The sequence below is a fragment of the Cervus elaphus genome, chromosome 20 (genome assembly GCF_910594005.1).
Source record: "Cervus elaphus chromosome 20, mCerEla1.1, whole genome shotgun sequence".
NCBI classification, from domain to species: Eukaryota; Metazoa; Chordata; class Mammalia; order Artiodactyla; family Cervidae; genus Cervus; species Cervus elaphus.
In genome coordinates this window covers 27,066,802-27,094,688 of record NC_057834.1, presented here as the reverse complement: position 1 = coordinate 27,094,688, position 27,887 = coordinate 27,066,802, and the positions used below count along the sequence as shown (strand labels likewise).

At 44.5% G+C, this 27,887-nt stretch overlaps 1 protein-coding gene across 2 annotated transcripts in view; it reads right to left on the bottom strand.

The window, feature by feature from the left end:
- Positions 1–4,188: 4,188 nt before the first annotated feature.
- The window catches only part of RXRG (retinoid X receptor gamma), a 51,921-nt gene continuing 28,222 nt past the window's right edge, over positions 4,189–27,887 (bottom strand). For both annotated transcript variants that reach the window (XM_043878155.1, XM_043878156.1), the window contains 8 exons: positions 23,442–23,586; positions 20,962–21,141; positions 14,557–14,717; positions 14,311–14,440; positions 12,850–12,982; positions 11,426–11,517; positions 9,806–9,911; positions 4,189–4,488 (listed from right to left, as the gene is read on the bottom strand). In XM_043878155.1, coding sequence (XP_043734090.1) covers positions 4,341–4,488; positions 9,806–9,911; positions 11,426–11,517; positions 12,850–12,982; positions 14,311–14,440; positions 14,557–14,717; positions 20,962–21,141; positions 23,442–23,586 — 1,095 coding nt within the window. In that variant the 3' untranslated portion in view covers positions 4,189–4,340. The remainder of the gene's footprint in view (positions 4,489–9,805; positions 9,912–11,425; positions 11,518–12,849; positions 12,983–14,310; positions 14,441–14,556; positions 14,718–20,961; positions 21,142–23,441; positions 23,587–27,887) is intronic.

The window sequence follows — 27,887 nt, the reverse complement described above, 5'->3', positions numbered from 1 at the left end:
TAGATCCACTCGCTTAAGGCTCTCAACAGGCCCCTGTGAGCAGGTACTATTATTATTTCCAGTTTACAAAGTCAAAGACTAAAGTCTAAGAGGTCAGGTCACATGTTCAAGGTCACTCAGTGATCAGAGAAGGGATTTTAACCAGGACTGCTGGGCTGACTCCAGGGCCCCTGTTTATAACCATGCGCTTGTGTTCTAAGTTGCTTCAGTCATGTCCAACTCTTTGTGACCCCATGGGCTATAGTCAAGATCCTCTGTCCATGGGATTCTCCAGGCAAGAATACTGGAGTGGGTTGCCAAGCTCTCCTCCAGGGGATCTTCCCAGTCCTGCGTCTCTTATGCCTCCTGCATTGGCAGGCAGGTTCTTCATCACTAGTACCACCTGGGAAGCCCGTTTATAACCATGGCAACTTCCTAAACTAGTTCCCAGCATGTGAGAGGACAGAGGCACTACAGTTTCCAAACCTCTTCCACTTCATTGTCAGCACTTATAGTTAAGTGAGGCCTTAGTTCCATTTTACTGATGAAGATATAAACTAGAACACATGTGTTAAACCAAAACTGGAAATCAGAATGGTTTGATTCTTTATACAGTACGTTGGGTGATCCTGACCAGGATATGGAATAGAATATTATGGTAAGTCTCAAAGCCAGAGATAAGATTTTAGCTATTACAATCTCATGCTTTAGAAGAAAATTACTATTTTTGCCCATCTTCTATGTTGGGTGCTGTGATAAAAGCTTTGTGCACATTATCTGTATAATTTTGACAAGAATCCTAGGGCAAAGAGCGTAATTATCCCCACTTTCAGATCAGGTCATTGAGGCTTGGTAAGTTGGATGTCCATCACGAATGGCAAAGTCAGGACTCAGACTCAAATATGTCTTGTGCCAAGGCACACGCTCCTACACTGGGCTTTCTGGGTCAATTTATCTTTTACTTTCCAAGGTAGGTATTATTATCTGATGTTTGCAAATTAGGGAAAGAAAGAAAAGCCAGAGAGGTGAGGTGACTTCCCCCAAACACAAGACCACCAGCTGAGGGATCTAAGAGCCAGTCTCTGGTTGACCGTGTGCAGAATCCATACTCCTCACCCTGGAGACTTGGGTCCCAGCTCTATGAGAACTCTTGGGAACACAAAACGGACTCCTCCAGTATTGCTGTCTGTGTGAGTCAGCCTAGGGAGTGTGGGGACTGTAACTCTCAGGGAAAGTTACTCAGCGTTGTTGGGACAATCTGTTCTCCCCAAAAGCTGACTTCTCTTAACCGTGATGTGAGCTGAATGAGTGAAGTCTCTCTTTAGAGGTGTGGACTCTAGAAGCTTCCGGGCTGCTGTGGATCAGAACCTTAAGGCTGTTTGAACATCTACTCGGTTGCTCGTCCGGGGTGTGAGGGGAACCACGTCAGGAGGGAGGTGGCTTTAGGGACCCCAAATGTCCGTCATGGGACCAGCCTGAGAAGAGATGCCTGCCCAGCTTTAGCCAAGTTCAGTGGGTTCTGTGACAACAATTCCAGGAGACACCATGCGATGGACATTTAGATGCCCTGCTGGGCCTTCAGCAGCCTGAATTGTGCTCCAAGCAAGAGACAGGGTTCAATGAAGAAGGGATCAAAGATTGGAATAGAACTTGGGTTCTAGAATACCTGGGGCCTGGTGGGTTTCCATGGAAGCCCCACGTTACCTGTTAAGCAGCTGAAAGTGTCAAGTGAGTTATTCTGGTGGAGGAGAGAGGTCAGGGAGCCCACCATTAAACTCTAGTCTCTTCCCACCCCAATCGTTTCCATCATGGTTTACAAATAAATATAGATTAAAAACAGCATAATTAAGATTTTAATTCTATTGTTAAATGGAATTAAAGGCAACTAAGCACACACTTTTATGACCAACCTAGATAACATATTAAAAAGCAGAGACATTACTTTGCCAACAAAGGTCCGTCTAGTCAAGGCTATGGTTTTTCCAGTGGTCATATATGGATGTGAGAGTTGGAATGTGAAGAAAGCTGAGCGCCGAAGAATTGATGCTTTTGAACTGTGGTGTTGGAGATGACTCTTGAGCGTCCCTTGGACTGCAAGGAGATCCAACCAGTCCATCCTAAATGAGATCAGTCCTGGGTATTCATTGGAAGGACTGATTCTGAAGTTGAAACTCCAATACTTTGGCCACCTGATGCAAAGGGCTGACTCATTGGAAAAGACCCTGATGCTGGGAGGGGTTGGGGGCAGGAGGAGAAGGGGATGACAGAGGATGAGACGACTGGATGGCATCACCGACTCGATGGACATGAGTTTGAGTGAACTCCGGGAGTTGGTGATGGACAGGGAGGGCTGGCGTGCTGCGATTCATGGGGTCGCAAAAAGTCAAACACGACTGAGCGACTGAACTGAACTGAACTGAAGCACACATAAGTGATCCCTAAATTTTCTTTCCCAGGAATAAAGCAATTTTTATTTCTTCAAAATTGTATGATCACTGACAGGATATATCTGGACTGGAAAGTTAGTCCTGGGTTTCTTTTCTTTTCTTTTTTTGAGAGGACGAATTGCTGATGGGGAATGAGGTATCTGCCACCCACAAAGCCCTTTAGGGAATTCTTTCCAGTTGTGTGGAACTCAGTTCAAAACACACTTTTACTATGTGCCCGCGTGTGCTTGTGCTAAGTCACTTCAGTCGACTCTTTGTAATCCTATGGACTGTAACCAGGCTCCTCTGTCCAGGGGACTCTCCAGGCAAGAATGCTGGGGTGGGTTGCCATGCCCTCCTCCAGGGGAGATTCCTGACCCAGGGATCGAAACTGCGCCTCCTGTGGCAACTGCATTGCAGGCAGATTCTTTGCCACTGAGCTACTGGGAAGCCCCTACACGTGCGTACTGCATGCCAGATCCTGAGTCAGGTTCTGGTGGTGTGAAGACGGTAAGGGGGCATGCTGTGTGCAGCTGTTCAGGTTGTACATTCTATAACCCCAGGGGGCACAGAATTGTGTATCTATTAAGTTCTGTTCCTGCAGGTGCCGGAAGCGGACTTGAAGAAGATGGGCTAGCTGTGATGTCAGTTAGACATGGTTTCTGCCCTCAATGAGCTCACCATCCAGCAGACAGTAGGCCATAAGACACTAGGAGATCACAGGCTAGAAGCTGGAAGAGCCTCTCTCTGTTTCCCTTTTGGGAACAGGCTACATATGTAGCGTTAGAGATGATGGAAACAACTTCGGTGCACTCTGGTCTCCTCATTGCTATTGCTGTGTGTGTGTGCTTAGTCGTTCAGTCGTGTCTGACTCTATGGTCCCATGGACTGCAGCCCGTCAGGCTCCTCTGTCCATGGGGATCCTCTAGGCAAGAATACTGGAGTGGGTAGCCATGACTGGGATTGAACCCAGGTCTCCTGTATTGCAGGTGGATTCTTTACCATCTGAGCCACCAGGGAAGCCCATTATTATTGCTAGTTAAGGACAAAAATTCCATTCTTTTACCATTACCAGAATCCATTACCACCTCCCACGGACTCCCACGACCCAAGTATCTTTCCCCATCAAAAGAACATCTTCTCTAACCTAAATAGGAAAATAATTTGAAGAATATATGTATGTATAACTGAATCACTTTGCTGTATACCTAAAACTAACATAACATTGTTAAACTAACTATGCTCCGATACAAAATATAAATTGGAAATTAAAAAAGAACATCTTCTCTTGTCCTTATACTCCATGGCCCCCAGTCAGGACAAGGCTATTAGTATTCATCATTCTTAGGAGTGAAAAAGCAAAAAAACAAAAAAACCAAGCTGACTCTGAAAGACAATGTTTCTTCCCAATCTCTCCAGAGGCTACCCTGGGGCAAAGCTGACTGTGCCCAGCTTAGACTTGGGGCATCTAACTGTGAGATTTATGGTTTCAGGACCCCTGCCTCAACCCCTATTCATAACCTCCAATACCTTTTCTCCTGCATCTAAGATAACTTCCCTGCAGCATAATAATTCACCCTATGCTCCAAGCAATGCCAGTATCACATATGTTACTTTATTATTCATTCATTGGCTTTCCAAGGCAAGTGAAAAAATAATTTAAACCAATTATATGTACAGAGGCTTGGTTAGTTTTCCCAATAACTTCCAGAAAGAGCCCCATCCCCTTAGATAGCAAAGAAGGGTTACGTTTAACATCTATACAAAACTTCACCTATAAAAGTCACATGTGTAGAAAGGTTTCTTTATTATAAGCATCACGTCTGGGGAATGGGTAGGGGTCAGGGCGGGAGGTGGAGGAACATGTGCAGGGTGGGGGTCCACACACGTCTGCCCGGGCTAGTCCTGTGCGGGGAGGCTGGTGGCTGGTGGGGCTCAGGTGATCTGCAGGGGGGTCTCCAACATCTCCATGAGGAAGGTGTCAATGGGTGTGTCCCCGATGAGCTTGAAGAAGAAGAGGTGCTCCAGACACTTCAAGCCGATAGAACGCAGGGCTGGGAGGCGCAGCAGCAGCTTGGCAAACCTGCAGGGAAGCGAGGAGACCTTGAGAACTGGGGGGCCAGCATGCCTGGGGCAGCTGCTGGCATGAGGCCGCTTGTTTGGTCTTCTTGACCAATCTGTGGTCAGAAGAAAGAGCCCGAGAGGGGAATCTAACGTAGCCGGAGAATCTCTAATCTGGGGGAGCTTCAGAAATAGGCTTGAGGTCTCATTTAGCTTCCTTAGATGGAAGTTGGATCCTGTGACCTCTTGAGGAACTCTTGACTTCTGTGGTCACATCCCAGAATTGCCCTCAGCACCCCCTTTCATGGCAGGTGAGAGCTAGTCTGCTTGCGATGACTCAGTGCCCATCCTAACCACGAGATGTTCCTTACATTCTTTGTGCCCAGAGGTTCCTGGGAAGATCTGCCCAAACGCTTAGAACACAGCCCACAGATGTGCTGAATCCACAGGGCTTGTCACCATCGGGGAAGGTGCTCCAGGCATTCAAGCCACTGGAGCGCAGGGCAGGGAGGGGCAGCCCCAGCTTGGTAAACCACCATCAGGCACTGCAATAGGTTCTGGGACCCAGGGGACCCCTGCTCTCAGGACCAACAGCTCTGATCGCCTCCCCAGACTATGCATTTCCTCGGGACACACTTACCTTAAGCAGCGTGACCGTGGTGTGCCTCAGTTACATTTTTGTTACCGCTTTATAACCACTTTGTATATCAGCTTCTTAGTCTATTGCTTGCCTTTGTTTTGTTTTTTGCCTAAGAAATGTGACTTTCTTTTTTAAATTAAAAATAATTATTAAAATATAGTTGATTTACAGTGCTGTGTTAGTTTCAGGTGTGTGTGGTTACTCAGGCATACATATGTACACACACATGTATATTCTTTAGCTTATTCTCTGTTATAGACTCCCACAAGGCATCTAACATTGCGCCCTGCCTTGTACAGTGGGCCCTGTTGGTTATCTATTCTGTATGTAGTGGTGCACACCTGCTAAGCCCAAACTCCTAGTTTATCCCTCTCCCCTTCCCCCTCTGGTAGCCACAACTTTCTTTTCTACATCTGTGAGTCTATTTCTATTCTATAAATTCATTTCTGTCTTTTTTTTAGATTCTACATATAAGCAGTATCATATGATATTTGCCATTCTCTGTCTGGCTGACTTCACTTAGTATCCTAATCTCTAGGCACCATGGAGAACACGATGGAGGTTCCTTAAAACACTAAAGTTACCATATGATCCAGCAATCCCACTCATGGGCATATATCCAGAGAAAACCATAATTCCAAAAGATACATGCATCCCAGTGTTCATAGCAGAACTATATACAATAGCCAAGACAACATAAATGTCCATCAGCAGAGGAATGGATAAAGAAGATGTGGTACATATATACAATGGAATATTATTCAGCCACCAAAAGAATGAAATAATGCCATTTGCATCAACATGGGTGTGTTTACCTTTAAATTAGGAAGAAGGGGAGATAGAACAGAGTAGTCTCTGCCCCTTATGGGCCCATAGTCTGTTAGGGGAGATAATACACACATGCATGCATACACACTTACTCACACACGCCTCCCTCACATGTGCACACACACACCCTCATCACTCACACACAGATGTGTGCACACACATTCACTCACACTCTCATCCACCCTTGCACACAGAAGCTTGCACACACACATATGCATTTAAGCACACATATTCTCCTCCATTCTCATCTGCCCTCACACACTGGTACCAACACTCAGGCACACAGGCACGTGCAGACACACTCACACTTTTCAGTAATTAAAGACCTTTAGTTGCAGGGCTCAACAAAGGGAGAGAGACTAGTGTGTGAAGAATTACCTTTGTTCCGACATGTCTCTCAATCAAGCCACATTTGTAACCTCTTCTGTGGCCCTTCTTCATCTCTCAAAGTCCTTTTTGCCCATGAAGCTTATTTGCAATGTTATTTATGATAATGACCAGAAACTAAATAACTCTACTTACAACTTTCAATAAAAAGTACGGGAACCAAAATTATGTTAGCCACTACAGCCTTAAATCAGCAATTTCTGGTTGGGCTGGATCTTCCCTGGCAGTCACAACATTATTTCATGAGAAATTTTCAAATTGGGATTTTGATACTCCTTGAAAATGCATATAGGTCTGTATTTGTGCTAAAACAAGTTTTAAAGAAATGTGGCAATATAAGAAAAATAAAGTAGCACAATCTTAAGAGGTAAGAATTACCTTCCTATGTGGAAAAATTAAAGGTCTATATCAAGGCCAGCACACACCTTCAAAATGTCTGATTAGGAAGCTTCTGAGGGCATCTGAATGGTATCACCATGCTGTGAAGAGGCCATCAGATAAAGAACAAGGAGGCTGAGCTCCTGGTTGTGGCTCCGGATGGAAGTTTTATAGAATTAAGCAAAGGAAAAGGCTTTACACTTCTTTATAAAGTGTAAAATTAGACTGAGATTATCTCTGAAAATGTATTTTTTTTTCGCTCTAAAAATGCCAAAGTTTTACAATATGTAAAATACTAACCATCTTAGATGCAAACTATTATACACAGAATGGATAAGCAACCTACTGATTAGCACAGGTAACTATACTCAATATCTTCTGATAAACCAAAATGAAAAAGAATGTGTATATGTATACACACACACACGTGTATAACTAAAATCACTGTGCGGTACAGCAGAAATTAACACAGCGTTATCAATAAAATACATTTTTAAAGAACGCTAACCATGCCGTAGCTCGGCCGTCTTTGCTGTCTGCCCCAGGTTTAGAAGCTGAGATCAAGCCTGTAGAAACAGACCCACTTTCTCACAGACGCAGCCGCCGGTGGCAGTCGCATTTCTCGCTGATGTGTTGGGCAGCAAGGCCTTTGAGGGCGCCTGCTGTGTGCGGGAGAGAATGTCCCTGCCGGCTCTGCCCTCTCCTGAGCTTTGATCTCTGCTTTCTGGTGGGGGAAGCAGAACTCGGCCCTGCAAGGTGTACTTCTGAAAAGTCTCCACGGAGGGGCAGCCCTCCACCACCGAGAAAACGGCCTGGACAGGCCCCGCGTGCCAGGAACACCGTCTGGCATTTCACAAGCCCGAGGTGAGCAGCCTCTGACACACTTCCCACCTGGCTGAGCCGAGTAGCATCCTGACGGGCCTGCTCAGTCCTGGGGTGGTCTCCGCCTGCCCAGGTTGTGCTGGGCACACCAGGGGTACCCTCTGCGCCCACTTCCCGCACCCCCAGGCCCGGCTTCAGGCCAGGCAACAATTTTCCCTCCTGCCTGGAGGCAACTCAGGCCCCTGGCAGTCCCTTTCCTGGGAAAACAGGCACGTTCCCAAGTTTTCAAAGTGATATTCATCAGAAGCAACCTAACTGTCCACCACAGGGCAATGACTGGATACAGTAGGATCCATCTATCCTCTGAAGTATTACAAAATCACTGAAAACAAGAATTTTGTGCTTTTCAATATCTGAAAAACGTCTAAGATAGCTACGGGAGGAAAGTAGTACACTGAACCAAATGACTTCAGATCTGTAACTATACATTTCTAAGTATACACATATTCACAAATGAAGCTACTAGAACCATACCTCTCAAATTTACAATCAATACTACCTGCTTAATTTTTTTAAATACACTCATTTTTAATACATTTAATGTATTTTTTAGATACATTCATTTTTAATAATAAAAATAAATACATTAAAAAAATACATTTCAGATATATTCCTTACTCATAAAAACATGCTTGGCTTTTATAATAAGATTTTTTTAAAAAAGAGTTTTGTTTTTTAAAGAGGAAAAGGATGAGTATGAGCTTTCCTCGTTCTAATGCCTGGCACACAACATGTGCACACACACAGAAAACCATGTGTAACGTTGCCTAACCGCTGGGAGAGTCAGTGAGTGTAGCCAGCATAGGGTTTTCAGTCAGCTCCTAAGGGCCAGAAGCTGAGCTGATGTTGGCAGCCAGGCCCTGCTTGCTGGGTGGAGAAGTATAGGAGGGGCTGCCAGGCACCCACCAAAATCCACTCTCCCCTTCTTCCTTGGCATCTAGCTGCATACATTCTCCAGATGATCCGTGTGACCGAGTTTTAGCCAGTGGAAGTGAGTGAAGGCAGACGGGCCCTCTCCAGGTCAAGGCGTTGCCCGTAGAGACACCTCTGTGCCCCCCTCCTCTGCCCCTCTAATCATCAGCATACAGACACAACGTGACTCGGGGACCATGGAGCCCCGAGAGGGACACCTGGGTTCCCGAGTGATGGTGTGGAAAACAGTCACTACTCTAGACTGATTATCCACCCAGGACTGATTTGTGAGGAGGAAATAAATTTGTGTTCAACTCCTGACATTGGGAAGTCTGTTGTCACAACTTCCTCTCCCTAACACACCAGGCCTGCACATTTATTGTACCAACAGGCTGGATCCCACTCACTCAGATGCATTCATTTCCTGTGATAAAAAAGCAGAGCTCAGCCCCTTCTAGACAACTGATAGTGGCTTATGATCCAGGAAAAATGGGCGAATAGAAATTAGATTTCATAGGGGAATAAAAGTCATCAGTGAGAACTGGGAACACATATAATTAATTCTAAAAACAAACTAATGCCTTTAAAGGAGTTTATTTAAGTTTCATTTTCAGTTTTCTGTGAGATTTGTGGATCTTTTTCTCTCTTTTTAACTAGAGTTAGCAGAGTAAGGAAACTTTTATTCAGTTGTACTTGGGGGAAACATTTGGGAAAAGTATTCAACGACTCAGGAATACTGGCAGATGGCCTCAGAGATCTTCTGACCCATGTCCTCCTTTTCAGGCAAGAAGTTCAGACCCAGGACCTTGCCAGAGCCTACAGATGGTGCCTTCAGGGCCAGTGATCGCCTCTTGTGGCTGCCAACGCCTGTATCTTCTACCGCAGTAGGGCAACCATTGGGGTGAAGCAGAAAGCAGTGCAGTCACATTGGAAAACACAAGCTCTTTGAAATCAAACACACATGTGTTCACATCTCACTACACCATGCACCAGCTCTGTGACCCTGGGCAAGTTCCTTACCCTTTCTGAGCCTTGAGACCTCTTTAGACATTAGAGATAAGGACTTCCACAATTATTCACTCATTTGCATGTTCACTCAACATGTAAAGAGGAGTATTATTTGCCAAGAGTGGTGATAGGCTCTAGAGTGCTAGAGTGATGCTAGAGTGATGAACGGTGGATATACAAGAGAGACAAGACCTCCAGTTTCATGAAGCTTTGAGCTGGTTGTGGAAACATCTAGACAGAGCCTGCTGAACATCACCATTCGTTAATGGCTACTGTTGTTAACGTTCTTTCAGGACTCCCTCACCTGCCTGGTTGTTCTGGATACTTCTGCTTGGTGTAGGCCTCGAGGGTGGCATAGACCTTCTCTCGCAGAGTCTCTACCTCAGACGGGTTGGAGAGACCCTTGGCATCTGAAAAAGACAGCCGATTAAACCTCTGGTTACACACCTCTGTGGAACACCCTGTTTCAGAGGCCGTCCCCATTCATATAGGCCACCTCCTGTAGGGCTACTAGAGACACACAGGATGCGGGACATTGTGAAATACACAGAGCTGCTGCTTTGCACCTGCCAATCTACCCAATAAACTCCTGAAGCAAAGGTACCCGCCGCTGACTGCAAGGAGGAGAGTTTCCTTTTATCTGGGCCATTGTACATATACTACCTTTACACATTTATTGAGTGTTTACTCTGTGCTAAGTGTGGGCTGAATGAAAAGACAGGGAACAAAAACCAGACATACCTATGTCCTGCTTCAACTAACTGATCACCTAATTCAGAGATGAAGTGCATGCATCAGTTACTAGGTAATTCTGAATACTCCTCTTTCCCGACCCATGGCAGCCTCTGGTGAAAGCTGAGCTCTTAATCCTCCTTGCAATGCTTTTCCTCCTTGAGCCCCCAGGACATTATGGTTCTTCCCTGTCTGACCCACTGCTCCCTCGCAGGCACCTTTGCTGTTTCTTCCTCTTCTCCACAACTTCAAAATGTGGCCATGCCCCAGGACCCAGTCCTCAGCCCCGTGCTCTGCCTCCACTTACACTTTGGATGAGCTCGCACCAGCCTCAGAGCTCTCCACGCTAGGTATAGGCTGACAGCTCTCAAATGTACATCTCTGGTGCTGCCCCTCCCCTGAACTCCAGAATCACATGAATAATTGCTTCTTGGACAGCCACTCTTGGGCATCTACACCCATCTCAGAGTTTCACATCCAAAGACCTGCTTCCTAGCCACCCACCCTTAGAACCTCCGTTCCAGTCAATGAAAATTGTTTTCCAATTGTTCAGGAAAACAAAAATACTTAATGCCTCTCTTTCATATCCTATGTACAATCCATCAGCAAAATCCCATAAGTTCTGCCAAAAAATATATGCAGAACCTGAGTCCTATTTTTTTTTTTTTTTGCATGGAAATAGTTTATTTGAGGCAGTGACCCAGGGAAGAGAAGGGAGGAACCGAAAAAAGAAAAAGCAGGGAAGGAAGAAAAGCCAACACAAGAGTACATAACTGGACTGATCATGGCCATGGGCAACCAGGACTCAACCTCACAGGGACCCTCTAAGGAGGCATGTAGAATGTACCTCAGGATTGTCCACCTAGGGAAGGAAGATGGAAGCACTTTTTTATTCACTAGTTTCTGTCACCCCCTGGAGAACCTGACCACTTTTTACCACCTCCTTTACTACCCTAGGCCTCTATCATCTCCCACCTTCCCCACTGACCCCCGACGTGCACACTCCACGCCCATCTGAGACACTTTTCAAGAGGGCTCAAGGAGCAGAGGCCATGCAGAGGTGACTCCGTCCTCCCCACGGACAGGTCTAGCCCTGCCTTCTCCCCTCTCGGTCTCAGCTAAGCCAGAGGGCCGAAGAACATCAGAGCACTGGGGGCTGACCATGGCGGGGGGCTAAGCAAGACGCCGTCACCTGGGTTAAACAGCACGATGGCTCTCAGGCACCCCAGCTCTGACTTATCCATCTGCATGTCCTTCATTTTGGAGACCAGCTCAGTCAGAACTCTGTTCACAGGAGACAATGACAGGGAATGAGAAAATCATGAGCACCAGACCAAAGGCTGGGAAAATGAATGCAATCAATATTTATTATGTACCCCCCCCACCCCACGTTTTCCAGTCACTGCGCCAGGTACTGGGGGCACAGAGATGAATCAGATGCAGTCCCTGATCTCAAGGAGCTCACAGTTTAACTGAAGAGACAGACAGAAACAGCACATAGCAACAACACCAAGCCAGTGATCGACATAACCAAAGTCCCAGGGGACACCCAGGAGGAGGTGGTGAGCTCAGACAGGGGGCTGGAAAAGCAGCCGAGAGGTTTTGGAAACTGGTAGAAATGCAACAGGCGAAGCAGGCCAAGGGCACCACTTTTCGGGACGAACACAGTGGAGGACGGCGTTCCCTGACACAGAAGGAACCTGCAGGCACCATCAGGAGGACTAAGGCCACTGAAAACCATGCGTGGAACATGTGGGAAAAGGCAGGGAAGGAGGAGCGGCGTCTTAGATGGACGTGCATACGGCCCTGGAAGACCGTTTATGTTGGGGCTGGAAAGGGACCACAGGTCCCCGGCACTGGGTAGAGAGACCATCTTCCAGCTCACCCTTTCCTTTCCTAGCTCATCTCCATCCTGTCTCCCCAAGTCATGCATCTCTACTCATTTCTCATTGCCTTAAATCACCTGGCTTAATTTCCCTGAGGGCACAGAATCCCAGACTGAGGCCATTGCTCCCTCAGCGGGCTTGCTCCAGAGAACCTGATGCAGAGTCCAGCAAAAACCCTAGCTCACCTTTCCTGGACTCTTAAAATCAGATTCTAAGCCTTCATTCCTGTCTCAGCCCTCCAGGATAAACAGTTCAAACTCCCCACCCTACTTATCATTCAGTCATGTCCAACCCCAGAGACTGTAGCCCGCCAGGCTCCTGTGTCCATGGGATTCTCCAGGCATGAATACTGAAGTGGGTTGCCATTTCCTTCTCCAGGGGCTCTTCCTGACCCAGGAATAGAACCCAGGTCTCCTGCATTGCAGGCAGATTCTTTACTGACTGAGCTACGAAGGAAGTCCAGTCTTACTAGGTAATGTCAGTAACACCGTCTCTTCCATGGAAACCCATAGGTTTTCATCTGCCAATAACTTTGTTGGCCTCTGACTGGCTCTGTCTCCTTGAATCAACATTTTTTTAAATCACTTTCTCATTCCTCAGTTTTATGTTTTCATGTGCTTAATGGTCTCTGCTTCCAGCCATAAATGTACAGCTGATTGAGGTATCCATTCTAAACGCACACATGCACACACATGTACACACGCATGTGCTGGAAGCAGAAGAGACGCACCTGTCGAAGATGGAGCCAACCCCAGCACTGTGGGCGCTGCTTCGGTGGACATGCAGTCCCGTGGCCAGGAGGATGCCGTCCTGCACAGAGACGGAGCGGTGGGAGAAGGAGGCGATCAGCAGCTCGTTCCACCCTGCAAGGATAAGAAGGTGGCCGTGAGGGAGGCCTGCCACACTCGCGCTTCGTGGATGGCCATCCAAGGCGGGCATTATTATCCTTTGGAATAAAAGTAGAATCAGAATCCAGTTCCAAACAATACTGCTAATGAGTGAAGAAACAAATGAGAAGACAGGGGTCTCCGGACCTGGGGCTATGCACATCCCCCAGGCTCCCTCTGTGCTGCGTAGAATGGTAGCTTGAGAACAAGGACTCTTTATTCCCCAGTCCATCAACAGATGTGGATTGAACACTTAACAGGTAATAGTCACTATGTTAGCTGTCGTGGTGGATAAAGCAAGCATACCTTGCAGTCTCTGGCCCCAGGACCTGACAACTTAGTTTTATTTCTTTGGCATTGTCTAGTATGGGCTGCCATCTGTGGGGTCACACAGAGTTGGACACGACTGACGTGACTTAGCAGCAGCAGCATCACGCAGCATGGCATGACGCTTTCCATTGACACTCAGGGATCGCTCATTATTTGATAGAAATGAAATGAGGGCACTGGCTTCCAAGGCTCAGCCAATCTTCATGAAATTTCTCTGCTTGCTCCGTGACAAAGAGGAGCTTTGGCATACGTCAACTGCCAGTGTCCCAGAAATGGGAGGTGAGAGAAATTACAGCATGTAGAATATTAAAATAGGAAGGGACCCTGGAATCCATCTAGTACCAGACTGAGCAAAAATCTTTGGCTTCCCTTACTTTATCTGTGAAATGGGAATATCTCTATTTTCCAATTTCATAATAATAATGAGGTAGAGCTTCAGATTGTCTTCAGTAAAAACTATTTAACTCTCTTTGAAAGTTGAATGCAAATTATAAAGGCTGTGTAACATTTGCATGGAAAAATAGGTCTTTTCTGGTCACTATAAGGATTCTACGAAGCAGTTTAAGAAACCCAATGGACAGAAAAGTCTCTGCTTCTTACTAACTTGCCTCTTTTTGAAGTGCTATATGTGTGTTTAGAAGTTATTTTTCTCTGATAATAAAATGCATGTAGAAACTAATACAAATTTCATTGTGTAAAAAAAATTTTTAAATATCAAAAAAAGAAAAAAGTCTTATTCCTCCACTAACAAACTGTTTTGTTTGGGAATGAAAAGTTTGGGAGAGGGCCATCCAAATTTAAGAGACTGTAAGTAATATAAAAAAGAACAATCTCACATAGGGTTATCCTGTCTCAACAAGATGTACCAGCTTGGAGGGGTTCAACTCCATCAGGTCACTTGTTTTAGAATCCCAAGGGCAAAATGGCAACCCAAGTGCTTGCCCCAAGAAGAAAGCATCCTTGGTATCACTTACCTGCCCGGAGCAGAATGACTTGGTCCTCCAAGGTGAGGTCAGAGAAGTGGGGTATACGCTTGGCCCATTCAACAAGAGTAAAAAGCTGCTTATCGGCAGCATGGCATATATTGGTGACGGGGTCGTTCGTCTAAAAGAGGAACAAAGTAATCTGAAGGGACAGATTCTAAGACTCAAACAAATCCCTTGCCCATGTCTAGCCCCATCTAAGATATGGCAGCTGGATGGAGATCTAAGAGCACCCACCGAACTTTCCGTGTTCATGTCACCATAGGATTCTGTCTTTGGTTCAACAGCAAGCTCAGCCTCCAGAATCCTCTCCACGGGCATGTCTTCGTGGCCACTGTTGGCACACTCTGCCTCGCTCTCAGCCCGCTCCCGGCTTCTCTGCCTCTCTTCCTGCACAGCTGGTGAGGACAAGGACGTGCAGACGTTACCACGTGCCCAGGACAACAGTGGGAAATTTAGTTACCTCCCCAAGCCTCCATCTCCTCATCTGCAAAATGGACACCATCATGGTAGTAACTCAGGACATTGTCCTTTTAACAGATGAAACCAAGAAAGCAGAGCGTTTGCTTATGCCTGTGCAGAACCGTGGGTTTTTTAAGTCCATATTCTTTCCAGTTCCTTATGGTGACCTCTCTAGGAAGTATGCATTTTAAGCTTTAATTATCTCCAATTTTGCCCTTTCTTTAAATGAACCACTATCTCCTTGCATGCTGTATGCCACGTCCTTCCTCAACTGGCTACCTCTAATAAACTATGAGCACGCAATAGTTAAGTAACAAGCACATTACTCTAAAAACTCCCCCTGTCAGATCCTATGCATCATCCTTGGCATTCACGTCCCATTAGGTCTGCCCCTAGAGCACCAGCCTGAACACAACATCACCTGATCTGACTTGTCAGGGAAGATCTTTAGGGAGCCATGCGGGCATTTAGTAAGCAGAAAGGTGGAGGAATGTCACCTAGATGACATTTCAGAATCAGTAGATGATTTAGGGGGTGAGGAAGGGTACACAGGCAGAGGTGGAGGCTGGAATTTTCTCAGATTCCCAAAGCTTAGGGTTTTCATCTCGAACCTTCTGGGTCTGTACATGAGAATGTCAGGCAGACCCCTTCCCCAATTCTGTCTTCTTCATTGGGAGGGCAGTCTCTGTGGGGTTTAGTTTCCATTTTCTCAAAAGCTTTAGTTTTCATCTTATTCCCAGTAGCAATAAACAGAATTCAATATGAGCACACATCTTTTTAAATCCCATGAATCAAGAAAATTATACTCTAAACAGTGGCTAAGTGGGACCTCAGTGATAACTATTCCATCAGAAACTTCTACGTCTCACCCCCTCTCCTTCCCTCCCCATCATCCACTTTCCCAGGCACCTCCTACTCTCTGAGGGCAGAAGGAGCTACAGAGACTGCAGAATGAACCGGGACCGGATGCTGGACATTTAGTTTCTCACGCAAGGGGTATTATCGATCTGTCAAAGTAGGTCAGAAAAGGGTCTGCCTCACAGACACAGCTGATACATCACAGTCTCGGAGAGAGACGCGCCAAGAAGCCTCAAGATGAGAATAATACTCAGGGGTTGAGAAGGAAGGAGGGTAGGAAGGAAGGAGTAAAGGAGGACAAGGAAGAGAGATTAAAGCAAGGAACTAAGAAAAAGGAGAAACAGGAGAGAAAGACGACAAAGATGAGAAAATAGCAGAAGAGCAAAAATCATGTGCTGGGAGTCAAATCTTTTCCAAAATGGGCCTGACCATTTCCTGGCTAGCAGCATCAGACATGTTACTCAGCCTACAAAGCCTCAGCCTTCCTGTATGTAAGGTGGGGCTTGTAGTACTTACCCTAGATTGTTTTCTGAAGAGTAAATGAAGTAATAATTTAAAAGTTAAAAAAGTAGCAATTTCCCTCCCCTTGGTCTCTCTACACTCTTGGACTCTGCTCTGGTCCTCTCTCCATCCCCTCTTTGGACCTCTTCCTCTCTCTCCTCGTTTCTCTTTCCCCCTCCTCCTTTCTTTCTGTCCATTCTGTTAGCCTTCATTCACTGATGACATACAGAAACTCTCACATGTGTCTTTATATTCAGTTGGATTTGCTGGTTAAAGTTGAATGCTTCTTGTATTAATTTTTTTAATACAGGTTAATGGGCTTCTATTTGTCTTAATTTGAAAAGATGGGGAAAGCAATATAAGTTGCTTTTGTGGTCCTCAATTGATTTCTTCTATAGATTTGTAACATTCAAGGAAAATAACTTTCAAACTTCAAAGAAAATAACCTTAGCTTCAGGGAATTATATCCTAATTCCAATTCTGTCATTAATTGAGTGATCCTTTTCTATTCACTCCTGTTTTTTTGTGCCATGAATAGGAGTCCAGTATCTCTGGTTGGAGGAAATTCGCTATGGACAGACATTTTGAGCTACTGCGACTCCATATCTCAGGCTACATTTAGGGGACAGTGGGATCTAAAACAGGATTATTCTTTAGTCCAACATATATCTATTGGGATGTGCTAAAATAGCCAAAATTTATCAAGCTCTTTCTCTGTCAGAATTGTGCTCAACATTTTCCATAGATTACAGGTCATTAACCCTCTGAAGAGCTATCAACCACAGAGAAGTTAGGTAACCTGCCTAAGGTCTCAGAGCTAGAAAATAATGAAGTTAGCATTGTAGATAGACCCAGGCTGGCTGTCTCCTGAGCCTCCGTCTAGCCCCTCTTTACTACCTCCAAGACTGTAGGCTGGTTGGATTAATAAATCCACAGGGATATCAAATGCTGCCTAAATTGCCTGAAAATAATCCATTCTCTTACTACCCAAACCACATTTTATGACTCAAAATTGTGGAAACAGACTCCCCAGAACCCTGAGGACTGTTTGGTGGCCTGGATGCCAGAGGGTCCCAGTCCTAGAGCAGCTCTGCCATTAGCTTGCTATGTAAGCTCAGGCCAGACTTTGGCCTCTCAGAACGTCCGCTTCTTCATTCAGAAAATAAATGTGTTATACCAGACAACAGCAAATGTCCATTTCAGTTTCACCCCAGTATGTACCCTGATCCCAGACAGGTGACTTCTGAGCCCACCCCAGTTTTATCTCTTTCTATCTGTCCAACTCTCTAGTAATATAAATTCCATAGTATCACTCAGTTATCTGTTCCAGAATTTCATTATTCTTGTCCACAAGAAGGTGTATGAACTGAGCCCTAAATTTTGCAAATAAAGACCAGAAATGATAGTGGCAAAGGGAAGGCTGTCCAGTCAGTTTTAAAAAGTGACATTTCGTATGGTGAGATGAGGAATTGATTCATTTCTTCGCCTTCTCTTTGTCAGGGTAAATAGTACGAATTACTTTAGTAATTTCCCTAAGAGCCCTTTTCCACTCCTAATTTTTAATGATTCAGCTTTTCATCACTCTTGCTTCACCACATTATTTTTTTTAATTCAGGAACCAAAACTGGACCCAATTTTCTAATAATGAATCAGAATACTAGGTTTAAAAGAACCTAGAGCCTATTATACAGAATGAAGTAAGTCAGAAAGAAAAAGACAAATACCATGTATTAATGCACATACATGGAATTGAGAAAGATGGTACTAACGGCCCTATATGCAGGGCAGCAAAGGAGACACAGACGTAAAGAACAGACTTTTGGACTCGGGGGAGAAGAGCGTGGAATGATTTGAGAGAATAGCATTGAAACATATACATTACTATGTGAAAAACAGATGGTCAGTGCAAGTTTGATGCATGAAACAGGGCATCCAAAGTCAGTGCTCTGGGATAACATAGAAGGATAGGGTGGGGAGGGAGGTGGCAGGAGGGTTCAGGATGGGGGGGACACATGTACACCAATGGCCAATTCATGCTGATGGGTGGCAAAAACCATCACGATATTGTAAAGTAATTATCCTCCAATTAAAATACATATTTTTTAAAACAGGACAGCCCAGGCTGTTATAATCCACATGTCCCTGTTTGACTTACATTTTAAAATAAAGAACCACATTTCCCATAATTTTCTCCGTGAACCACTCTGACCCTAATTGAGCCGGAAACATTCAGGTTGAGTTTTGAGAGACAGAATTAGACTGTGAAGCAAAAAAGTCGAATATAGATAATTCTCATTCAGTAGCAATCACACTCTATGCTGATGGGAGACACACTTCGGGGTCATTAATTTAATGTGTTGACTATCACAGTGGTGGGAGCTACAAAGAGTGAGTATCAATTCTATCCTGGGGAAGAGAAGACAGTCTTTACCATCTGATTTTTCGCATCACATGTTCCAGTCTAGAAAATCGTTGACCCCTCTACAGTAAGTATGACACAAACATAAAGTAGACACCCGGTTAATACATGATGAATGAATGACTGAGCAAATGAATCATTTAGAAGCACCTGAATTACTTAAACATCTGACTCCAATATTTAGTTTAAACCACTCATCGATTCTCTCAACAAATGTTTCCTAAATATCTACTATGTGCTAGTCTCTGGTGATACAGCAGTGGGGGGTAGGCAGGCAGGAAAAATACCCCTGCCTTTTTGGAGACAGGCAGTAGACAAAATTTAAATATGTGTTATATAGTAATAAATGCTGTAGGAAATAAACTGGGAAGTATTAGGGGTGGTTGGTGTGATTTGAGTCAGTGTAGTCAGGCAAAACTTTAAGAAGTTGTAAAGATATGAAAAAGTGAGCCATGCAGACACCCGGGAGAGGGCAGTCTGAGCAGACAGAACAGTAAGTGTAAAGCCCTGAGACTGGAGCAGAAAGATGGGGGTAGCCAGACCCCCATCTGGCTAGGGAAATTACTAAAGTACAGACTTGAAGTCATAACCAGGATTCTGCCTTTTTTTTTTTTTTTTTTTGAGTAAGAAGTGAAGGCACTAGAGGGTTTTGGTGAAAGAAAGGCTTCACCTGACCCACTTGTTCAAAGACTCACTCTGGTTGCTTTGATAAGGAGAGACTGAAGGAAGATAAAGATGGAAGCAGACAAACTTCTTAAGAGGCTATTTGTATTATTACAAAAAAAAAACAAAAACAAACAGTGGCTTGGCAATAACAGTAAAAATGGTAAGACACGGAAAGATTCTTAACATATTTTGAGAAAGAGACAAGATTTCCTCACCCATTGAATGTGGTGCATGAAAAAAAAAGAGGTGTTCAATGACTTTTGATCTGAGTAGCTGAAAAATGGCTATTTCCTAAAATGGGGAGAACCATATGGTGAACAGGCTGAGGGGCAGGTTTGGGTCTGTCAATCTGAGATTCTTGATAGATATCAGAGTGAGAGTCCATCCTTAGCTCCATAGTTCCTTCTTGCCCTGGTAGGAGAAGAGATGTGTGATGAGCTCTGACCTGGAAGTAAGAAGTTCCAGTCTCTGTTTATCACCTATCCTGGGACCTTGGGAAACTCACTCCAGCAATCCAAGTCTATTTTCTCAGCTATAGAATGGTTAGGTAAAGAATCTGCCTGCAATGCAGGAGACCCAGGTCCAATTCCGGGTTGGGAAGATCCCCTGGAGAAGAGAATGGCTACCCACACCAGTATTCTTGCCTGGAGAATTTCATGGACAGAAGACCCTGGTGGGCTACAGTCCATGGCATCACAAAGAGTTGGATACAAGTCAGTTACTAACACTTTCACTTTCAGAATGGTTAGGGTTATTAAGTTATTCTTAAGGGCCACCTCATCCCAAACATTCTAAGAGTGCCACTTTTTCCTTGTTGGTAGGATTCTCTCCTACAAGGGGTCCAAACCCTTTTTTCACTGGTCCTTTTAGCCAGCCTCCCCCCTCTTCATAGAAAAGAAGTTCTTTAAGAATAGAGTCACCTGGGAGATACAAAAACACCTTGTTCCCATTTCTGAGAGAGAGAGACAAGACCTCTTGATTCTTAAATCTATTAAGATTTACCATTTACAGCCTGCACCTCTTGAGTTCACTAGCTAATTAACTTTTTGATTTGATTTATCTGTGTTACTTAATGGAAAGACTTTTTGATCTTGTAAATAGCGAGCACGTTCATATTTTTTCCCTACAACAACCCAGCTAACCTGCCCTGTAAATTTGAAAGATGTAACATTTTAAAAGTACACAATGATGATCCCTCTGAATGAGAAGGCTGTCCGATTATTGGTAATGCCAATAATCCCTAAAGATTTTGGAATACACCAATCTCAGAGGATTTATAGCAGACCAAGGTTATAAAAGCCCAGAGAGATTAATCAAACCAGCAGGCTTCCCCAGGGTGAGGATTAGAGGGGATAGTCATCTCTGCCCAGAAGGTCAGTCTGATGCTCCAACGGTAGGCCAGCACCCTGAGACCTCAGCTCTAACACTGCCTGGATATTGGAAGAGGAAGAGAGCAGGTCCCTTTCGGACCATCCTCTGAGGTCCAGGACAGGTGAGAATGGTGAAGGAAGATGCTCCTGCTCGCTTTGCTTAGGGATACACGCTTACCAGGGCAGGAGGCATTCAATTGCAGCACTTGAGAAATCATGGTACCCAAGGTCATTCCCTCCTCCTCTTCAAACTTGTTCACATGGTCCAGCCTAGCAGGACTCATTCCCACGTGCTGCACTTGCTTCCATGATGCATGTGCAAGCTGCTCTCCGCCCTGAGCGGGGAGCAGGGTGGGGAAGCCTTACCTTCCCTCTTCATGCCCATGACCAGGCACTTCTGGTAGCGGCAGTACTGGCAACGGTTGCGCTGACGCTTGTCGATGAGGCAGTCCTTGTTATCCCGGCACGTGTAGATGAGGTCTTTCCTTATGGTTCTCTTGAAGAAGCCTTTGCAGCCTTCACAACTGTACACACCGTAGTGCTTTCCTGGCCCCAAGAGAAGGACATTCCACAAGTTGCTCTTGTGTTTATCTGGGTCTTTCATTCAAAAGAACCTCTGGGCTCCCCCCAGAAAAACTAGCACCTCGCCTCGGCAATGGGAACAAAGGCGGAGGATGACTAGCACAGAACACAAGCTTGACGACAGGAACCAAACCAAGGGAGAGTACATATGCCCTTTCTTGTGTCTACCCTCTAGAAGCAATTCTCTGGAGTCACTAATTCCAGAGGATGTTATTAAAAACGTCCTGACCTAAGACTTCGCTTCCATTTATTTAGTAGGGAAATTCTTATGTTTAGTTAAGCAAAATGTTCTGCCTTCATTCAAGACATTAGTGTACATAAAAAAGAAAAATATTTATGATTGTTGTGTACTATCTAGCAGGAAAACAACCTCAGTTTCACTCATATTTCTCCATAACTGAAGTCCAAGGACTTAAGAATCTCACTTTGAACTATTATGCTTTATAATAAACTATGTGCAAGAAACTAACTTATAAATTTTTCAAATATTATTGCCTATCAGAGGAATAAACTGTTATATGATCTTTACGGCACAACATGACATGTAATCTTGAGATGTGACAAGAAGATCTGATGGAAGGCGGTTTTACTTGGTCCAGGAAAATGTTACCTGTTCCATTGCCCTTATTACCTGTCCCACACCTCCAGTTTTCCATGACCCCAGCCAAAGATGGCTAATTTGTGTCAGGAGGGCCACCTCACATATGACCACACAGGCATCAAGAATCAGTCACCATGGACTTCCTGGGTGACCCAGTGGCTTAAGACTCTACCCCGAATGCAAGGGGTTTGGGTTCAATACCTGGTCAGGGAGCTAGATCCCATATGCTGCAACTGAAAAAAGATCCTGCATACCACAGCTAAAAAGACCCCACATGCCCAATTAAGACCCAGCACACCCAAAGAAATAAATATTTTTAAAAAGGAGTTTTTCTAGGTAGACGTCTTCCCAATACAACACACCAGGCAGCTGTGCTCAGTTGTGAAATGGTGAGACTTGAACAATATAATGAGACAAATTATGCAAAACAAATTTAAGTCTGATTCTTGAGAGTGACACGTGATGCAGTTTAGCTATAGACCTGATATGACTTTTTAATCTGGTGAATCTGAAGTCCCTGAGAACTAACCAATGTTAACATCTGGATCCCAGGAGCTTATATTTCAGAGGAAGCCACTTTAAGGTGCAATGGTGGCTAGAGATAGCCTGTTTGATGAAGTTAGTCTGTGTCTAATCAGCTGACTACACCGATTTACTGAACTCACAGAACAACAATTAATGCTCTCAGCTCTGAAGTATTTGTCATTAAGAACTTAAACCATTTCCATAGTTCTCCCATATATGAATGAATCGCCCAACTTCAATTAAACCATAGCAGAAAAAACTCTATCAGGGTGTGGCTGGAATTCTGTTGCTATGGCAATGGCCAAATCTGCACAATTTGGGAACAACTTTTTGAGAACAAGCAAACACTAGTCATGTAGCTAAGTTCCAGGCACTGGGAACTTTCAATGGAGTGACATTTTGCAGTGACTTCAGTGGCAATAAAAAGCAGAGAAAATATTGTCAGCCATCATACACAGACATAGAAATCTTCCTCAGCTTCTCTTTCATCAAATCAGAGATTCAATTATCATCAAAATTGTTGAGATGGGGAGTAGAGGGGCAGGAATTTTGGAGAGGTAGGGAAAGAAGTCAGGAAAGAAATAATTTGGGCAAAAGTGGAAGAAGATAAAGAGAATAAAATCAGGGAAAACAATAGTTTCCACCCAGGGAAACATGTTAAAAGCCTAGAAGGTTGTAGAAGGAAATTTGCTAAAATACCAAAGGATTTCTCTTTGTTGGGAACATTATAGATAACTTTTTAAGTTTCTACTGATAACTTTCTAGTTCTCCCATATTTTGTACATTAAGATATTATTTTTAGAATTATAAAAATAATTTTTTAAAAATTAAAGAGACTCTAGATTGAAATACTTGCTCATCACAACCATTTCTTTATCCCAGACACACATGCAACACAGTAACTCCAGAGAAGCTTCCTGAAATGTTTCTTATAAATCTAACCACCTAAAGTGAAGTCATGCTTTAAATTCATCAAGACTGTGACAGAAATCTACAGCCTGGGCCCCAACTTGGATCATCCTCAAGGACTTTTTTTCTCATTGGGTACAAAGAAGCCAAGTGGGAAGTAGAACAGGTGTCTTCTCTGGGACCCCTGTTGCATGGGGCACTTGGGAGGGGTGTCTGCCTCTGTACATACCTGAGGATCTGTCCCCACAGATGGCACAGATGTGTTTAACCAGAGATCCTGGGCTGGTGGATGGGTAGTTCATGTTTCCAATGCCAGGAAGCCCTGGTAAGGGCTTGATGTCCTCTGAAATGCTGACACTGTTGACCACATTTAGCTTCAAAAAAAAAAAAAAAAAGATACAATAAAACACAGAGCCAGAGTAAACCCAAACCCCAAGGCAGAAACTAACAAGGCCTTCCTTGGGGGAAAAAAGCAGGTTCTATTTCAAGAAGTAGTTTCCAAGGACAGAGTATCTAAAATTGCCTATGAAGGATGTGAATTTAAGGGAGAAAAAGAGTAACATAGAGGAACTAAGTCATTTCTAAATGCCAAAACCTAAACTGAAAATCACAACACATCTACATCAGAGCTCTCAACATTAACTCATTTCACTCATGTATTATTTGAGCTAGAAATCCACACTGAACAGAACACTTAGGACAAGTCTGTGTACTTCTAAATTTTTTATTAACTACCTCTTGCCTATTCAGCAGTGCTCCAGGAGGAGATATGGCCCTCAGGCAAGACTTAGACTCTGAAAGAACCAAGCAAAATATGCAAATCCATTTGTTTAGTGAATCAACAGACGTTCACAAGCGCTCATTATGTCAGGCATCAAGCCAGGCTCTATAGTACAAAGGTAAATAAAATGCACACTTAGGATGTTTGCAGTAAAACGGAAGAGGAGATAATGTGTAGTGGTCATCTCAGCGAACCTACTCAAGACATTAAGCCACATGCCCACATCATTGCAGTAGCACTAAAAATGAGCTTAAAAGCCCCTGATCATACTTTTGAACTTGTCTATAAGGAAAAAAATAACCTCCATGAAAATATAAAATCTTTTGCACCAAAGACCAGCACTTCCCAGTACCTGACATCAACCCAGCACATGGTAGTGTGGTAGGAGAGAGACGGGCCTCCAGGCTGGACAGCTGGCGTTTGTCAAGTGGGGTAGAGATCAAGCATTGTTCTCACTCAGGCTCCAAGGACAAAGCTATTGCAAAAGGTGAACTCCGCTAAAGTAGAGAGGTAAGGTGCTCACTCTTGAGATCAAGGAAGACTTCCCTGTCTGCACACATGCAGGAAGCCTCCTTGGGGTCAAAAAGGGAGGGGAATCCATGGGTCCCATGCCATAAAAAGTGTGAACATGCACCCACAGCCCTCTGCAGTGGGATCCATCTTAGCAAAACGTTGCGAACACATCTTGGGAAGGGTCCTAGGAACAGTCAGGTATGAAGAAAGTAACAAGATAATTGGCCAGGGTAAACAAAGACAAGCTTCCCTGGTGGCGCTAGTGGTGAAGAATCATCCTGCCAATGCAGGAGACAGGAGAGATGCCGGTTCAATTCCTGGGTCAGGAAGATCCCCTGGAGGAGGAAATGGCACCTCACGCCAGTATTCTTGCTAGAAGAATCCCTTGAACAGAGGAGCCTGGCTGGCTACAGTCCATAAGGTCGCAAAGAGTCAGACATGACCGAGCATCTGAGCATACACACAAAGACCAGAAGGACAGCCCTACATAGTGATTTAAATCACCTCTTTACCGCTCTCCTCCTCATTCAGGATGCCCACACTCCTCTTGGGGTGTGTATTTCTGCCTAGCTTCAGACTTACTGTGCTCCTCCCCACTAGAGAGGATGCTCATACCCTTCTTTCTGGGTGTGTGTTTCTTCCTTACTTTTGTCTTAAATAAACTGTTTTTCTGTGTGCTCTCCCATACATGTTATGCTCTGTCTCTAATAAACTTTGTACCTATTTTTACAGCTTTTGCCTCCATGAAACATTCTTGCTTTCCAACAGGGGAAAGAGCCAGGGCCACTTTGCTTCTAACCTCTCGTCCCTGCTTGGCTAGGATTCCTGGTTTTCATCCAGGTTCAGTTCAATTCAGTTCAGTCGCTCAGTTGTGTCCGACTCTTTGCGACCCCATGAATTACAGCACTCCAGGCCTCCCTGTCCATCACCAACTCCCGGAGTCTACTCAAACCCACGTCCATCGAGTTGGTGATGCCATCCAGCCATCTCATCCTCTGTTAGCCAGGTTCAATTCCTGGGCAGGGAGCTAAGATCTCTTTGTAGGATCGCTCACTGCTGTCTCTCTGAGATCAGTAGGGAATTGGTAGAACTGAATGGCTCAAAAAAGGAACATTGTGAGATGCCTTTCCTCACCCCTTCGCACCAGTTAACATTAGCTCCTCACCACCACCAACTCCACATCTCTTGGTGCGCTAATGGAGATGACTGAGAAGCCACTGCTACCTGTTTCCTATTCATCAAAGAAAAGTTAAATAAACATGAGTCCGTCATCCAGTCGGCAGCATTTCTGCACCCATGGGTACAGGTCAACATTCAAGACACTGTCAAGGGAGATATAACATCTAGATCTGTCTCTCATTCCTCAAAACTGGCCACAATCTCAGTGAGGAGTCAGAACACACACAAAAACTAAGAATACTTCCAAGTAAATTCAAACAAAGGTGATGCTGAGTGCGCATGTGTTCAAGTGCCCAGCAACAGCACCTGGTGAATACCTGGGGATTTTAGGGAGGGTCCACTGACTTTTGCATGGTCTATATGAATTCTGAATCACATTGCCTAACCGAAGTGACTGCAGCTCCCAAACTGAACCAAAGGTAGGATTTTCTTCCCTATTTAAGGCCTTTGAAACAGAAGAAATGATCAATAAAACATAAAATATAACAGAGCCTGAGTTAGGTTCCTTCAAGATTTACTATCTTTTCAATTCACTAAACAAACATTTATTGAGCAGGAGGTGGGCAGAGGTTCCGGATTAAATGCTGTAAGGGATGCGAAAAAGAAAAGATAGCTTTCAGGGCCTTGCTTTGAAATCAAAGTCACCAGGAATTTTTAAAAATTAATTTGTGTGAGAGATGAAAACACATATGTGATGAGGGAATTCTCCCTCCTCTTCCTCCTCCTCCCTCCTTTTTGCACAAGGCTAAGACAAGATATCTAGAATTTATGTTCAGCATTTTTTTTCTTTTGGTTTAATACAGTGGTTCTCATCACCGAATGTACTCCTGGGAACTTTGGAAAAAATTTAATTCCAAAGTCCCACACCAAGAAATGGTCTGAGGGTCATTGGTGCTGGCACTTCTTTAAGTTGATCAGATAATGCTAATGGCAGTCCAGGGTTCTGAAACACTGATGTAGAGGAGAAAACTTGCTTTGAAATCACACAGCCCTGGGATTGACTCCCCATCTGCCCTTATTAGCTGCATGACTTCAAAGAAGTCCTGGATTCCAGGTCAACATTCCTCCTTATTAATCTTCCTTGACCTTCTGTCTCCTTGTCTGTAAAGTGTACATAGTAATACCTAACTTACAGAGTCACTGGGAGGATTAGATGAGATGATAATGTAAAATGTCTGTCACATTGCCTGGTACACAGTAGATGTTCCATAAATTGGAGCTATTATCATCCCAATAAAATCCGATTAACTCAGATTTTGAATGTTTATTATGAACCAACATTCTGCTATGTGCTAGGAATTCTCAGCATCTCAAGGAAAGTTAGATCCATCCCACGAAATGGAAATATTTTAGAGAGCTCTCTAACTGACCTTTGTCTGCAAATCCTGAAATGGATAAGAAAGATCAAGGGAATAAGGAGGAAGACAATTTCACCTGGGGCTCAGGAGACCCTCACCCACCTTCCCTTCCCACTCCCATCTCCAGTAGGACCAGTTCCACCTTCTCCAGTCTGCAGTGATCACAGAATAGTAATTATTGTTCTTGCTACTCAGTGCTACCATCCAAGGAAAGTTTGCTCAGAGCCAACTATTTTAACCCTCACAACAACCCTATGAGGTTTTCCTATTTTCCAGCTGAGGAAACTGAGCCATAATGAGGTTCACTTATTCATTCACTCACAGGTCCTCCTGGTATGCAAAAGAGAAGATGCGGGCACTGCCTCAGGAAACCGGCCATCAGTGAGACAAAAAGCCGGCTGGGATAATTTAGGAGAGAAAGACCACAGGCAAGATTAGGGAAGGTGTCTTGAAGGAAGGAGCATTTGATCTGGGACCTGACAACTTTAAAAAAAAGAATGGTATTTGAATGAGCCAGTGGGTGAAAGGTTTTGACAACAAAGGCCTGGAGAGAAACCCAACTATTTGTGTCCGGTGGATGTATGGGAGACAAGACCAAGAGGTGGGCTGTAACCAAGCCTGAGGCTTGATCGCCCAGGGAAAGCAAGTGGATTTAATCTGAGAGGCCATGAGGAGCTACGAGGTTTCCAGCAAAGGAAAAAAGCCCTTAAAGTATGAGGCAGCAGCACAAGGAAGAGAAGAGAGACACCCGAGGCTATTGCAGCTGCCCATGTACCAGGTTCGGAGAAGGCAATGGCACCCCACTCCAGTACTCTTGCCTGGAGAATCCCAGGGATGGGGGAGC